At 33.0% G+C, this 16,592-nt stretch overlaps 1 protein-coding gene across 4 annotated transcripts; it reads left to right on the top strand.

Annotated features, from left to right (window-relative positions):
* The first annotated feature begins 4,920 nt into the window (after positions 1 to 4,920).
* Positions 4,921 to 11,543, top strand: LOC108343376 (glycoprotein 3-alpha-L-fucosyltransferase A). Of its 4 annotated transcripts, none has more exons than XM_017581624.2 (7): positions 4,921 to 5,651; positions 6,410 to 6,570; positions 6,777 to 7,015; positions 9,045 to 9,149; positions 10,211 to 10,367; positions 10,505 to 10,732; positions 10,972 to 11,543. In XM_017581624.2, exons 1-7 carry the CDS (start codon positions 5,268 to 5,270, stop codon positions 11,225 to 11,227), a joined length of 1,530 nt encoding a protein of 509 aa, XP_017437113.1. In that variant the 5' UTR covers positions 4,921 to 5,267; the 3' UTR covers positions 11,228 to 11,543. The 4 variants fall into 4 exon arrangements, with proteins under 4 accessions (XP_017437113.1, XP_017437111.1, XP_017437115.1 ...); XM_017581622.2 differs by having other exon boundaries at positions 4,922 to 5,651; positions 6,774 to 7,015; XM_017581626.2 differs by having other exon boundaries at positions 4,923 to 5,651; positions 6,410 to 6,574.
* The last annotated feature ends 5,049 nt before the right edge of the window (positions 11,544 to 16,592 follow it).

Below are 16,592 nucleotides of genomic sequence, written 5' to 3'. Positions count from 1 at the left end.
GTAGACACACTATTAAACAATGTATTACTATGAAAAGGTCAATGCATGATAAAGGCGCTGTCAAATGATGTTTTAGTAAATGCACTATCATGGGCACTAGATGCATCATTAAAATATATCCTTGCTAAAAGAAGTTTTGTACCCATCCAAATAATGAAACATATTCTACATAATGTTTTTGGTAAACGTGCTAAAGCTGTAAACAACACTCCAAAAATAATATGTTGAAAAACACTTTCTGAAACGCGCTCTTATACTAAACGAAGATGTTATTTTCATCCAACGATGAAATTCCTATAAATCATACTAGGTATCTTGTCAAAAGTACTTAAACGAATTACAAAGTTGTTTTGAACACGCAATGTCAAGCATTAAATGGACAAAGTTTCAAACAACAAAAGTTATGATAAAAAGGATATATATGTCAGCATGTATTTCTACTCTACTTGTGTATATGCCTATTATAAGTATCCATCTCCTCCATCTAGAACAAGTCAGAAGTGAATGTTTAAAACAAATGAGACATTCATGGAATGTGCTCTCTATCAAAAGTCGTGCTGAGAAGATCATACAACCTACTTTGGATAAAGTACTACAAAAAGACATGCCTATTCTGACACGTTAACTTTAACCTATGGTTATAACCTACAGAAAGGCTACGAGGATTTGAAGCTTAAAAACAAGCATTGTCTAATAGATCTTTTCCATGAATCTTTGGAAAGAAGAATAAGAAGGATAAGCACACGAGCCACGTGAAAGACAAAAGAAAAGCTCATACTCGTGAAAGAAACATAAAAACGCTGAGAATATACTTACAAGCTTTATAAAGTCACAAGCTTACATTTGTAAGAAGAGAGAAAATCCTACAAGGTCTATTAGATTGAGTTGTATTATAAACACATCCTTTCTGTGAGATTCCTCGTCTAAGATTTGTAAACAATCTGATTGAGTGTACATTTTAAAGAGAATTCAAACACTTGGTGATTAACTCAGTTGAGTTAAACACCTATTAGACAAAGTAACGTGTTACCAGGATTGTCTAGTGGGATCCAAGAGTGGGTGAAACTCCACTAGGCAGCGTATCAAGTAGATACCAAGATTATCTAGTGAAAATTAGGAGTAAGTGAAACTCGACCAATCATCATATCAAGCAGATATCAGGATTGTCTAGTGAAAATCAGAAGTTGGTGAAACTCAGATAGTTAACATAACGAGTGTTACGAAGATTGACTAGGGCTACCAAGAGTGGTTTAGAATACTCAACTAGTTAACGTAACAGGTGTTACCAAGCATAGAGGAGACTGATCGATCACGATCATAATCAACTAATCTTCTAATTAATCTAAAATCAATATTAAACAGAATTGGACTATGACTAGGCTGACCTTAATCAAAAGTTCATGGAGAAAACTATAAATACATTTCAAAGGTAAACTTATTGAGACTCTTACTATGCATTTATTACAACATTGATTGCTTAACCAATGGGATCTGAACTTACTTTAGCTTCCAAGTATCTTTAGCATGTATTTTCGATCGATTAGGAAATAGCCTACTTGAACAAAAAAAAATGATAATATTGGGACATGTGATCAGAAAATTGTTTTAAGTGAACATTCAACTCTATATCCAAAACAATTTATTTTAATATTTAATTTTTTTGTAATTACATGTAAATTTAGTTTTATATTTCGTTATTCTTAGTTAACAATATCATATATTAATTAGCATATCTACCAATATCATACTAGAATTAATATTAAAACAATTATATGTTATAACTTCATTTCTTAAAAAAGGTTACGCTGAATATTAACTTTTTATGTTTTATTAAATATTAGGCATTAAAAATGGTGACATTTTCTTGAAGATATTAAGTTGAATAAGAAAGAGATACGAAAAACTCATTTAACCTAAAATATAGAAAAAATAATTCCCACGTCCACATACAAAATCTGAATAGAGTAGTTACAGTGCAGCTTTAAGGTAGCAAATTCCAAATTTTATAGGTGAAATACTAATACTATAATAATAACTCCCAAACACACTGAACTGCTCCACTACCTACCTTAACATGTTTATCATGGTGTTCGCAGTTCTTCAGTTACCATCTCCCAAAATATAAAATTGTTGAAAGAAGAACAGGTTGAGAGAAATAATGCATCATTAAGATAACATTTCAATTTTCATCATCAAAAAATAGAAGCTAAGAATTACTAAAGGAACTTTCACTCCTATGATGATGACAACGATAATTTTATTAATTATTACTTATCATTTTCTTAGTGTATTCTTTGTTCCTTACTTCAAACCAAAGCAAAGAGGAACAGACAAATCATGTATATAAATTTTAAGAATTATCTTTATTACAGAATCTCATTCTTAATATCTTCTTTCCTAATTAGTTAAGGAATCTCTATTTAAAAGTAGTTTTTTACAAATATGGAAATATACAACAGACAATGAGGACAAAAAAAAATGCTCTCTAGAAAAAGTACTACGAATAATATACAACTTAAATGGGAGGATAATGAGATAAAACTCTCTTTTTTAATAGTAGATAACACTATGAAATTGCATTTAAGTTTAATGGTTATATATGGGAATTAAAAAAAATTGAATCAATTAAAAACAATCATTAGTACAATTTTTAAAATAATCATAGAAAAATCAATAAATTTTAGTGATGTCAAAACGAGTCACCTAACCTAACCTGCCTTGGCCCCCCACAGGTTGGTTACTTAATGAGTTAATCTAATCCAGCTCATTTATTAGCAAACTAAAAACAGGACGTTGCTTCCTCCACCACACAGCCTTCTTCCTGCACCTCCCCAACTTATTTATTTTCCACAAATGTCCTTAAATTAATTTTTTTTTACTTTTACCTTTAACTTTTTATATTTTTAATTAAAAACCCTATTTCTTTATTCTCATTTTCCAGCGCAGAGCACACCCCCTCCCTTCCCTCTCTTCTCCTTCTCTTTCCTCAATTCTATCACCCACCACCCCGCTCCCCTCTTCTCCTTCTCTTTCTCACTTCCATCACCCACCCTTATACCCATCCTCCCCCCTCTTCTCCTTCTCTTTCAGCAAAAAAATGTTAAAAAGGAAAAATAATGTGGAATTTGAAACAGAGAAAAAGATAGAGATACAACATGATTTTGTTCCTTAACGAAATTCTTAAACCAACATTTCACATTACCATCTTCATCCAACGATCATTACTGAAGAAAGACATCAGAAAAATAATGAACTTGAGAAGTAATAGAATGAAACTATTGGAAAACAAACATTAAAATCTACCTTGGCAAATTGCAACCTTTGGGCTACCACCTCCACTTTGTGTAATACAAATCACGTCTTCCATTCTCCGAACATTAAAAACCTTCGTCCAGAAAGTTGTAATCTTTTGAACGATACAAAGGGTAGTTCTCATCCCAAACCCATTCTCCATCAAACAAATCACACCTTCCACCCTCGTCTCCAAGAAACTCAATTCTGTGTTTCCCAATTTTTATCCACAACCAATAAAAACTGTGATTGTTCCAAAATGGATGTGGAAATCCTTAAAGCCAAAATGGATGTGAAAGAAATGTGTGTGCTGTGAAAGAAAGGAAATAAATAACCCTTAAGACCAAAACGGATGTGGAAATTCGTTCGGCTTTCAACGTACATGAATATCCGTTGACGGATTTCGTTTATTTTTTTAACGTTTTAATTACGGTAATTTAATTTTTACTCAAGGATAATTGTGGAATGAGGCAGTATAAGAAGAAATTTGTGGTGGTGAAGGGATCAACGCTCCTAAAAAAATTCAAACCCGATCCGGCCCAGCACGGATTGGTGGGTTAAACGGGTTGACTCACTTAATTACAAGTTTTTTTTAAATCCAAAAAAAATTACAATTTTTGTAATTCAAATTTAAATAATTTCACTCTAAAATTATGATAAACTCCAAAGACGATTCAAAATAAAAAAAAATAGCATACTAATCTAAAAGCAAACTCAAAAAGCAAATAAATAAGTTTATAATATTGATAATTTTTGTGTCATTTATCCATTTATAAGATTAGAGTCTTTAACGGATAAATTTATAATGTTTTTCTCTCTTGAAACATTTTTTGCTTTATTTTCATTTATAATACAATAAAAAAATGTTAACTAATAATATTAAAACACAAAATAATAAATAATCAAATTAAACTAGGTGGGATAGTGAGCCAACCCGACTTACATTAGGTTAACCCGAGTGAGCTGGGTTGAAAATTGGCTCATATAAAAAAATTTCATTTTTTAAAACTCAACTCGACTCAAACTCATGGTGGGTCAGGTTGGTCCGCGAGTTTTAACCTATTTTGATAGTACTAATAAATCTATTAGTTATGTATGAAAAATAGTTCCATCATTAGTCTAATTGCTATGAAAAACAAAATTAAGTTATCTTAAGAATAATCTCGTATATTAGATGGGTCAAAATAGTTATGAATAAAAAAAAATAGTTTAGACAATTGGAGATTAATTGAACATTAATTATCATTTTAATCTCATTAGTTATTTTAATTTTGTCTCAATATTAATGCGTAGTCCTAATTAATTTAAAATAATACAACTTTGTGCCAGGACTAAATGGAATTAGCACTATAGTCAATGTTATTATAATAAAATTACTGTCTCTAATTTCTATCATAATTTAAAATGAATTTGGACTTAGGAGAACACGTTAGATTGATTTAAAAAAGAAAGAACTAAATTAAATCACTTTCGAAAGATACGAGGAAATAAATAAACAAATTATAGGAAAAAAAAGGCCATTAAGCCCAAAATTATTGATGATAAAAACCGGGTAACGCACAAGTGGAAGCCCAAAAATAAATTATAGACGGAGTACCGTTAACAAAAGCCGTTTGTTCATAGTCAAAAATTTAGTAGCAGTATTTTAGGAGACCTTTGTTGTCGTGTTTTTTCAGGTTCTTTTGTTTTTTCGTTGATCGTTGGTTCCACTCAGTTTCACCATAACCCGTGGACTTTGAAAATTGAAAATTCTATAGCCACTTCCGCGACTGACTCAAACGCTGCATTTTCTTTTTTCTTTCAGGGAACCATCCACCCATAACAACAAAATAACAACAGCAAGCTGTGTTTTTTTTTATCATTCTTTTTCTTTAAACAAGCACCCCCATCATGGAATCGTGCTCATAACGCCAAAATTTTCGTTTCCCTTTCATTTTTAGTTTATTTTGTGGAATTGGCAGTTGGGGCGCAATTGAATGATGGGTCTGTTGACGAATCTTCGAGGCTCGAGAACAGATGGTGCCCAACAAGATAGCTTACCCGTTTTGGCTCCGGGTGGCAACCCAAAGAAGAAATGGAGCAATCTAATGCCTCTTGTTGTTGCCCTTGTGGTCATCGCGGAGATCGCGTTTCTGGGTAGGTTGGATATGGCCAAAAACGCCGCCATGGTTGACTCCCTCGCTGACTTCTTCTACCGCTCTCGAGCGGTTGTTGAAGGTGATGATTTCGGGTTGGGTTCGGTGGCTTCTGATCGGAATTCTGAATCGGATAGTTGTGAGGAATGGTTGGAGAGGGAGGATGCTGTCACGTATTCGAGGGACTTTTCTAAAGAGCCTGTTTTTGTTTCTGGAGCTGACCAGGTTTGGTTAATTCTGTTTCTATTCTTCTCTTTTTTATTGTACGGCCCCTCCCCCCTTTTTTTAATTAAAAGTATAGTTAGTTTAAGCATCTTCTGGTAGATTTTTTTTTGGGGTTCTGGAGCTTTGGACTTTTAGTTGATTCTCACTAGGTTGGTATTTAGCTCAAAAGGAGGAGATATTGGTGTTGGAGGAAAAAGACGATAGAAAATTGGTTAAAGTGGTTTGAATATGTGCATAGAAGGCCATTAGAGCTTTGATCAAGAGATTAGATTACATATTAGTCTCGTGAATGAGGGGAGGAAAAGACCAAGAAGGAAGTTGTTAACTCTGAAAATTTGATCTTTATCCGAGTTGAATGATGTTTGGTGACCAGGTAGCCGACTTCACCTTGTGCGAAAAGGCCTTATGTTTTTGCTGTAGTAGTGGATGTATGTCATCTAGCATGGTCAGGGATGAAGACATGGTCACATTGTTCTTGAGTGTGGCGTTGAAGAATTACTGTTTTCTGTTATTTTGGTCTTTACGAGGGGGTTTGTTTCCTCTCGTACTAGTTGTTGAATAACAGGATCCTCTGGCTGATTGTGGTGGATATTTCTCTCTTTAACAACACCTTATCTTGTTATTCAATCCAAATCTCTTTGTTGGCATGTTTGCTTGATGCTGATAATAGGTCAATATGTAATTCATGAGCACCTTATAATTACGAAGTCCCAGATATTGTTCTTGTTGATCTTAAACTGTGGTTCATTCAAATGCAGGAGTGGAAGTCGTGTTCGGTTGGATGTAAATTTGGGTTTAGTGGGGATAAGAAGCCAGATGCCGCATTTGGGTTACCTCAACCAAGTGGAACAGCTAGCGTTCTGCGATCAATGGAATCAGCAGAATACTATGCTGAGAACAATATTGCCATGGCAAGACGGTGGGTAAGCACTGTTGTAAAGTGTTATTTCATTAGATGGCTACATTTCTTTGCATGTGATATCATTGCAATTCTAGCTACTGTCTTTACTTTTGTTCATTGAAAATTTTCTTTCGTTTTGTTCTTTGCTAAAGTGGACAGAGTAAGCCATTTTTTTCAGATGTTAATAACTAAACTAATATTACAATGTCTTTGTGTACTAGAAGGGGATATAACATTGTAATGACAACCAGTCTATCTTCGGATGTTCCTGTTGGATATTTTTCATGGGCTGAGTATGATATGATGGCCCCAGTGCAGCCGAAAACTGAAGCTGCTCTTGCAGCTGCTTTCATTTCCAATTGTGGTGCTCGAAATTTCCGGTTGCAAGCTCTTGAGGCCCTTGAAAAATCAAACATCAAGATTGATTCTTATGGTGGTTGTCACAGGAACCGTGATGGAAGAGGTACATTATAATTTTTTTTATAGATTCAACTTCAATATTTATTAGTGATCTTTTATCTGTGTAAATATTATTATAGATGCTTTCTAGTTGGAATTGTATTTGCAGAGCTGACCTTGTGTGGTGCTTTTTCTACCTTTTAGAAGATGACTTCTGAAATTGCACTTTGTTTTGTACATTGATGCTCACTTCTTATTTTTCTCTGAAAAAGAACGAGAAAGCAATTTAATTGCAGAATTTAGACACTAAATAATGGAAAAATGTCTGCAATGTGCCTGCAAATGCTTCTGTGTTTCTAGGGATAACTTTTTTTTCTTTTGGTCAAAAGCTTTTCTAATTTTCGTTGAACCTGATAGCATTGTCTGAGCACTTGTATTTCTTATTTTCTTTTATATTTTTACAAGGGACAAACTTAGGTTCCGAACTTTAGGCACTTTTAGTGTTGTTATCCAATTAAAATTGCAGTTTGATCTTCATATCTCACATAATAAAGGTTAGATGCCTAGAATATCCATTCCATCACAGACGAATAGCCACCGTAATTAGGGAACCTTATAGAAATGTCTTTGACCTGAGAAACCATTATGATTAGGGAAACTTTCGCCGTAGCATTTGAGCTTGAAGGGTTTCCAATATTGTTGGTGGAATTTTGCACTAATTTTTGTAATGATAGCTTGATCTCCTCCATCGTAGCTTCCTGGGCATTATTTCTAGCTTCCATTGTTTTTTGGAGTTTTATCACTGTCGCAACCTGCGAATATCCTTTGCGTTGGTACGAATTTCAGCTTGCATTTCCTTCATTCTTGTATTTTCTGCCATGGAACTCAATGAAAGCACCAATGTAATAGTACTATAAGAAAGTTCAAGAAAAAGAAGAAAGCAGGAACAACAAGAAGTCAGCCACCTTAGTTTGGGCTGAAATGATGAGCTCGGCCAAGTTTTATAGAGCTTGACTAGGATGTAATTAAGCTCAGCCAGGCTTAGTTGAGCTTGGCAATGGTGTTGTGGAGCTCGTCAATGGCGTTAGGGGCTCGACTAGAAGCAGTTGAGCTTGGCAAGTGTCATTCCTGACATCAAGTGGCAATAGGCATTTCAGAAGGAAGGTTTCTGAGAAGAAAGGGATACAGAGAGACAAAGAGATAATTATAACATTCTTCCCCTTTGTCATGTGATCTATTGTGCACCACTATCTTTTTTATTCCTTCTGACACGTGCCCCTCCTGCTCAACAAACTCCCTCTCCACTATAACGTCCTCATTTGCACATGTTACAGCCTCTAATTTCAAAATGCATCACTATTTGTCTAAAAGCATTATCTAATGTTTTAGAAAGCACTATCTAAACCGCTTTGAGGATATTATGCATTTTTAAATTAGAGGGTTGAAAATGAAAAAAAAAAGAAATTAAAAAAAAAAAGTTGAGGTAGATTTTGTGGATTTATTAAGGATTATATTTTATTTAGGAGTATTTTTGGCATGTAACTTTTTCGCTTGTCTTTCAAAAGGGTCTTGCTCTAAACATGAATTCAGTTCAGGGTTTTCAGTAATACTATCAGTTTGTTCTCCAACTTCTCTACCCTATTTCCAATTATCTCCTTTCTCACTTTTTGTTCCTTGTTGACACTGAAGAGTAGTTTTTCTTAATGAATCTTCCCATAGAAAGGAGGGAGGAGTGTGAAACATGGAAGTGTTCTATCTTTATCTCGCACTTATTTATTAGTTTAAAATGCATTTTGAAGGAATTGGATTTTAGTTTGCTGCACATGATCAGGAAGGGGAAACATACAAAATTATGCTTGAAGCTAGATATGTTGTTGCACATATACAAATTATGTTCACAACTCAACATTGTGAATCTCAATTATATTTGTTATGTAAAATCCAAGAACGGTTTGATTGATATATGACTAATTGATTTTAAAGTTTAAGGAAATTACTCCTCTGCTTGAGTCAATGACTTCCGAAGTTCCAAAGATTATGTGATGCTGTTGTTATTTGTTAATGATTATGGTTATTATCTTATTCTATTGCAGTTAACAAAGTGGAAGCCCTGAAGCACTACAAATTTAGCTTAGCGTTTGAAAATTCGAATGAGGAAGATTATGTAACTGAAAAATTCTTCCAATCCCTTGTTGCTGGTATGGATATGTATATATTGTATCTCTGTTCTCTTGCCTTTTCTATATATACAAAACATTTATTAATAACACTAGTTCATGGGCTACACAAACATTTTAGTTTGGCTCTTACATCCCATCTGATTTTCTTTTACATCTACAATTTTCTGTTGAAATAGAATTGAATGCTCAATTTTGAGTAAGTTCAGCAAAATTAAGGACGATAAAAAGTTCACAACTAAATTCAGGAAAATATTTCTTGAACATAAAATTTAGACAACAAACCATTGTTCCTTTGGTTTTATGGCGATTTTTAGAGATGTATTTATATGGAAAAGATAAAGTTAAAAAAACTTATACTGTCAATTTTTTATGTTCAAATAATGAAATTCTTAAATTTATTGATCAACTAGTCCTTTTTACGGTTGTAGGCTGGTGTAGACATTCTTTAGTTGCAATCAATCATCTTAACTCTTACATAATGCTCTTTGAAATTTTCACACTTGAATATGATCCTCTATCAATATCTTGAGTTCATTGCTTCAAACTAATTGCCAACGATACTGGTATTTCAATCTGCTTCAGGTATCCAATACATAGTTGGTACCAATATACTGATACTATGTATTTATGATTTCAAGCCTTTAAAAAATTACAAAAACTTAATAGAAATTCATACAATACATAGATGCAATTATAATATTTATAATATAGGAACATTGAAGCTTTGTCCCTTGACGGATTTAAGAAGGGAAGATGTATTCTATTTCTGTTTTTGGACAATAGAGAGTGATTTATGATAACAAAGGTTTATAATTTTTATTCTTTTAGTAATTTCCTAGAAGTGTGTTTTTAAAATGGATTTGCAGAATTGCAATTATATATTTTATGAACTTTTATATATCTTTAGATATACATAATGTATTGATGTAGTGTATGAGATACACATTGTGTCTGTGTGCATCATAAACTGGCAATATACTCAACGGAATGGGGTCTGGTTTCTCAAATTTTGCACAATTGAGATATCAGAAGAACCCACTTATAATGCTGGTTGTGGATATTAATCTATGTTATTGTAGGAACTGTCCCTGTGGTTGTTGGTGCTCCAAATATTCAGGACTTTGCTCCTTCTCCTGGTTCAATTTTACATATTAAAGAGATAGAGGATGTTGAGTCTGTTGCAAAGACCATGAGATATCTAGCAGAAAATCCCGAAGCATATAATCAATCATTGAGGTAAATTAAATGCTGAAGAGAAAGAAGTTGTTTGAGTAACTTCCATTTATCTGGCTTAAAAATGTGAATGGATTTTGTGTTGTTATTCTTTATTTTTTGATCACTAGGATGCATCCTGAATTATTTTACTAATATAGGTGGAAGTATGAGGGCCCATCTGATTCCTTCAAGGCCCTTGTGGATATGGCAGCTGTGCATTCATCGTGCCGCCTTTGCATTCACTTGGCCACAGTGAGTAGAGAGAAGGAAGAAAATAATCCAAGCTTTAAGAGACGTCCTTGCAAGTGCACTAGAGGGCCAGAAACTGTATATCATATCTATGTCAGAGAAAGGGGAAGGTTTGAGATGGAGTCCGTTTACCTGAGGTATCTATTAACTTTGATTAGTAAGTTTTACTTTAGTCTACAGTCATCGGCTATGATAATTCTTTCCCATCCAACTTCATGGCATTGGCATCTCTCTTGGTTACTTGGCAGAGAATAAAAGCTGCCAAAGAGAAAGAATATCTTTTGATTCTGTTTCATCAGACTCAGACCATCTGTGACTATTACCATTATGGCTCTTGAAATAGCTGACAATTCATGATTTTAATTCCAAATGGCAGGTCTAGCAATTTAACTCTGAATGCTGTGAAGGCTGCTGTTGTTTTGAAGTTCACATCCCTGAATCTTGTGCCTGTATGGAAGACTGAAAGGCCTGAAGTTATAAGAGGGGGGAGTGATTTAAAACTCTACAAAATATACCCAGTTGGCTTGACACAGAGACAAGCTCTTTATACCTTCAGCTTCAAAGGTGATGCTGATTTCAGGAGTCACTTAGAGAACAATCCTTGTGCCAAGTTTGAAGTCATTTTTGTGTAGCATGCGCTAAATGGTATCTCTGCTCTACCTGAATTAGCTTCACTTAGCTGAGCACTAGCTAGAGTTTTAGGAATGAGTATGGCAGTGAATATGGCATGGCTTTATTTATGCCTAGTTTCTTGGCCAACTCATTGATGTTTTTTATATGAGAAAGACATCACACTTTAATTTTAAACTCGTTTCTGTAGAAGTGCAAATCCATATTTAATGCTTAGTTTTAGTGCTCTTATCTGATCATCTAGAAGTCACAGTTCTTGTATATTGTGAGTGAAAAACTGAAAATCTAGTAGAAGCACCAGATGTTTCACTCAAGACACATTATGACTTCATGTTGTTTTTATGATCTCGAGCTTTTTTAGTGTCTAGAAATTTTGAACATAAATAACTGGAGGAGTTATTAGCCTTAATTCTTCATCTTATTCATTTTGTTCTAGAGTTGTGAAATCATATTTTGCTAACATCCATTACTTGTTTGGTCTTTCTGTGAAATCATATATAAAGATTTTATAATTAAATAATGTGATTAATTCATTTAGTCTATTGAATTATATTCATTTGGTGATCATTGTAACAATTCAGTGATATATAGCTTTATCTTGAGTATAGTTTCTGGGTGTGTGGCCATACATTTTCATAACAAAAATGGTATGATATGGTGGATTTCAGGGTAGCTACAGCTAAAACTAAATTTAACATGATTAAAAGAGGGGAAGCAAAGTCCAAAGCTATCTGCGGTACATATTTCTCTCACTCTAATGATCATAGAGAGATATTGGATGTGGAAACTTTTACCCCAAAAAAACCCATTTTCCAAAGAATTGCAAGAACTAAGCTCTTTCAAATTATTTACAGAATCTGACATTTTTAAAACAGGTCATATTTGAAACCTAATTCTATTTTATTTTTTTAATAACATTTGATAAAAATAAGTAAATTTTATTTATATCAAATTGTTAAAATAAAATAGAGAGACATAGGCAGAATCTCTTAATTTGTATAAAGCACATAATGTTATGTATTTATACATAGGAAAATTAAAAGAAATAGAACCTAAATCTCTTAAATCTAACATTTATCTTCAAGTTGATGTATATAAATTGTATGTACCAAACTTGTTACAAATATAAATAATTCTAGGTCCTTGCAATGATTTAGTAAAAATATGTACTTGTTGATTATAAAATTAACAAACTTGATCTTGATTTCTTCATATAATTTTTTTTTTCAAATAAAATAACAATCAATTTTAATATGTTTAGTTTTCTTTCATGAAAGAGAGATTTGAGCTAATATAAAAAGCATATTCATTTGACTAACTCTCCAAAATGCAATTCTTTAAGTAACTTGTTAAGTAAAATAGTCACACAAGTAGTTAAAGTCAACTTTATATTCTATTTTCGCACTAGATGTTCTTATAACATAATGTTTCTCCCTCTTTCAAGAGGTCAAATTATCACTAATGAAAACACCATATCTAAAAATGGATCTCTGATAAGAAGAGTCTACCCAATCAACATTTTAGTAACATACAATTTTAGTGTGATTATTGTGTCCATATAACAAGTCTTTTTTAGGAGAACGATGAGCTCCTAACCCCTACCAAGGATGTGGGAAAGTGTCACTCTCCCCATCCTCTTCCATTCTCTTTCTTTTCCATCTTTGTCTTTTCATTTTTTAGCTTATATGTTCTATTATGTGTTGTTCTTGTGATCTTGTTTAGTTTCTACTTTTGTTAGTTGGAATCCATCCTCTCTTCTTTCTTTGGAGTCTCTATAAAGTGAACAATTTAGATAATATTGTTATCTTAATGTCCAACAAGGATCTTCTTGAGACTTTCTTAAGCAACATAAACACAAACACCTAGTCCTCTAAAATCAACAAGAGTAACTCTTATAATAAAAAAGTCAAATCATTTTTCAAATTTCTCCTAGCTTCAATATATATATATATATATATATATATATATATATATATTTATATATATATATATATATATATATATATATATATATATATATTCTTATCAAACCCTGTTTTCAATAGTTAATGGTAAATGATGTGACTAGCATGAATTTTCTAAAAAGTTATCTAACTCTTTAATATTGAGAGAGAATATTTATATGTCAATGTAGCTACACTACGAATCATGGTTAACTATATGTTTAAGTAAAATTAATTGAATTACTTAACTTTTTATTTTATTTTACTGTATTAAATAATATTAATTAAGATACATATATAGAAGAATGTAAAGAAAGTTATTTATTGTGTTAAGTAATATGAGATAATAAATATACTATATTTAAAATTTCAAATATATTTATTTACATAAATAAATTTTACCTTTAGTATTTCATTTATATATAAAATTTCTATATATACTATAAGAAAACAAAAATTATCGACCGTGCATAAAAAATAATCAATTCTTGTTAGTAATATATGTTTCTTTAATGGATTACCATTGGTCAATAATTCATCGAAAATATTATTATTAATAATTATTATTGATGAATATAGGTTATCATTAATTACCAACGAAAAAATCTATAAATTACAAAAAGATATATGAGTAAGTAATTATTAAAGAATATATATATATATATATATATAGGTAATTACTTAAGGATATTTGTGTCGATAATTATCGAAGAATATATTCTTTAGCAATATCGTGGCAGATATAAGTGCAGTGTGTATTTGTTGTTTACCCCACAATGAAATAATCAGACCTCCAATAAACAATATTCAATCATAGAATCTAAGTTCAATGTTCTTGTTCAATATTAAGAACAATTTACATACATTATCTAGCCAAACATGTTCATATATATAGACAAACAAATCATATGTTTAAAAAACATAGGAAACATCTAAACACCATCTTATATATATACACAAAGAAATTATATGTTTATAAAACATAGGAATCACGTAAACACCATCGTTGGTATAGAGAAAGTATATGTTCATAAACATAAATAACTAATAATCTAAATAGTCATCATCTTCATGGTTTTGTTGTTGTTCATTGTTCTGCTGCTCTAAAGGTGGATGGACTAGTATGGACTGGACTGATGTGGGTAGTCATGGACGAAGTGTGGTGGAGAGGTCGTAGTTGGGCCAGAGGAACGGTGGAGTAAGGTTATGAAGACTTAGAAAAATATTTCATGACCGCTTGTTTGAAACTGACATACTCTTGTGTCAAATCATTGTATTCCTGGTCACCTTTTTCTAGTCGTTGCGTGAGTTGGACAACAACGTTGTCAGCATTGATGGAAGAAGATGGTTGGTGCTTGAGACTATCTCTTCATGTAGTGTAATTTGTAGCAAGTTATCTTGCCCTGTAGACTCATCTTTTTTTCTTCCCACCAACGATATCGACCCAACACTATGTCCTAAGCATGTAATTGTGATCATTACGCTCTACTGATGCATCAGAACATGACCCATGCTCGAATCTGACTTGTGAAAGTGTACTTGAAAATTATTCTTATTCAACATGATGCATAATGACAGTAAAGGATATAGTAGAATAAGTTTAAAGTTTAAAGCAATTAATATTAAGTGTGCTTTCTTACATGGGTACTACGAGACCTTTCATCAACGAATTGGCTAGATCCTTTCTGAAGATGAGTTTGTTGGAAAACCTCATTAACATGGAAAACTCGTCCCAACTCTTATGCTTGTAACAAAATATGGAGTTATATATGTACATCAAATTTAAGATACATAAGTTATATGTAATGGATACAAAAGGAATGAAGGTTTACCATATGAATGATGTGCTCATGAAGAGTGATCGATCCATCTGTATCTAGGGTCCCACCCTTTTCTGAAGTTCTATTCCTCTGGGCAATAACACATTTATTGCGATAATCTGGCGAATTCCAATATGCCAGCAAGTAATTCCATATGTTCTCCTCAACCTAGTAAAGGTAGGTACAAATAGGGACCCAAATTCTTATCACATACATGTGAATAATCATCAGGAGCCATGTAAGGCCAACAACATGAAAAACTTTGATTGTTGCTCTAATTCTTGAGAAGAATTAGATGTAGGAGACAATAACTCATTGTGTTCATTGTAAAGTGTATGAGCTTTATCCAGATATTCAACCATTGTATCATGAAGACATTTGTGAGCAACAATATTTGGTATATTTTTACAAATATCATAAAGATGTTGAGTATTATTAATGTACAACAATTTAGCATATTCCCAAACTTATGAACATGTCTTGTAAGCATAAAAGATTTGTTTCAGTGATGAATGAATAGTAAACTTGAATATAATTCATAATTGAGCATTGATTTTTAACCAATGAGAAAGCTCACTTTTAGCAATAGTGGCAACACTATAATTAAGATGTTCAACACAACCCTAACCGTTAAACCAAAGTCTAATTTTGTATGCCACATTATCATAGTTAGTTATATCTAATTTGTCAATGGATAGATAAACATTGACATAATTACTATAAATTAATGAATTAGACGTAAGAGTAACAAAAGAGGCTATAGATAATTGTAGAGAGAAAAAATAATTACTAGGAGAGAGAAACAACCCTAAGAAGAGCAAAAAAAAATTCCAACGAATTATGATCAGAATAAAAGTTACAAATCTATAAATAGGATGGAGAAACACATTCAACGATGATGGTCATTATTGGAGAGGAAGTCAGACAATAGGAAGTGTAAGCATGTCATAGCTCTATCGCGATTTTGTGATAAGTGGTGGTATGTAGTCCAAATGATCACAAGTGGGTGTCGCTTGTCCAAACGATGGCGACAACGATGACAACAATGGTCTAGTGACCACAACAATGGCACGATGGGCCCAGACTTGGTAGTGGTAGCATAATGGTGACATAAAAAATGGCTAGAAAAAAAAATCAATGAAGTTTTCGAAAAAAATAATTAGCACCTATGAACACTTGGTTCACTAGGGAGGAAAGGATTACATCTAACTCTAGATACCATGTTAGAGAGAGAGAGAGAGAGAGAGAGAGAGAGGGAGAGAGAGAGGGAGAGAGAGAGAGAGAGAGAGGGAGAGAGAGAGAGAGAGAGAGAGAGAGAGAGAGAGAGAGAGGGAAAGAGAGATGGAGAGAGAGAGAGAGAGAGGGAGAGAGAGAGAGAGGGAGAGAGAGAGAGAGAGAGGGAGAGAGAGAGAGAGAGAGAGAGAGAGGGAGCGAGAGAGAGAGAGAGAGAGGGAGAGAGAGAGAGGGAGAGAGAGAGAGGGAGAGAGAGAGAGAGAGAGAGGGAGAGAGAGAGACTAATGACATAACCCTTAACATGGCCCAAGAATATTCAAGAAGAGCTAGAGTCATATATGTAAGGTGAAACAAATCTCTTTCTCAGGCCA

This window comes from Vigna angularis, chromosome 1 (genome assembly GCF_016808095.1).
Source record: "Vigna angularis cultivar LongXiaoDou No.4 chromosome 1, ASM1680809v1, whole genome shotgun sequence".
Classification (NCBI taxonomy): Eukaryota; Viridiplantae; Streptophyta; class Magnoliopsida; order Fabales; family Fabaceae; genus Vigna; species Vigna angularis.
The sequence above is the reverse complement of the archived record's forward strand: the minus strand, read 5'-3'. Positions and strand labels throughout refer to the sequence as shown.

Coding starts and splice junctions, on each gene's coding strand:
- LOC108343376 (XM_017581622.2), top strand. CDS start 5,268: ATGATGGGTCTGTTGACGAATCTTCGAGGCTCGAGAACAGATGGTGCC. Junction 9,150..10,210: donor CTTCCAATCCCTTGTTGCTG/GTATGGATATGT, acceptor ATGTTATTGTAG/GAACTGTCCCTGTGGTTGTT. Junction 10,368..10,504: donor GCATATAATCAATCATTGAG/GTAAATTAAATG, acceptor TTACTAATATAG/GTGGAAGTATGAGGGCCCAT.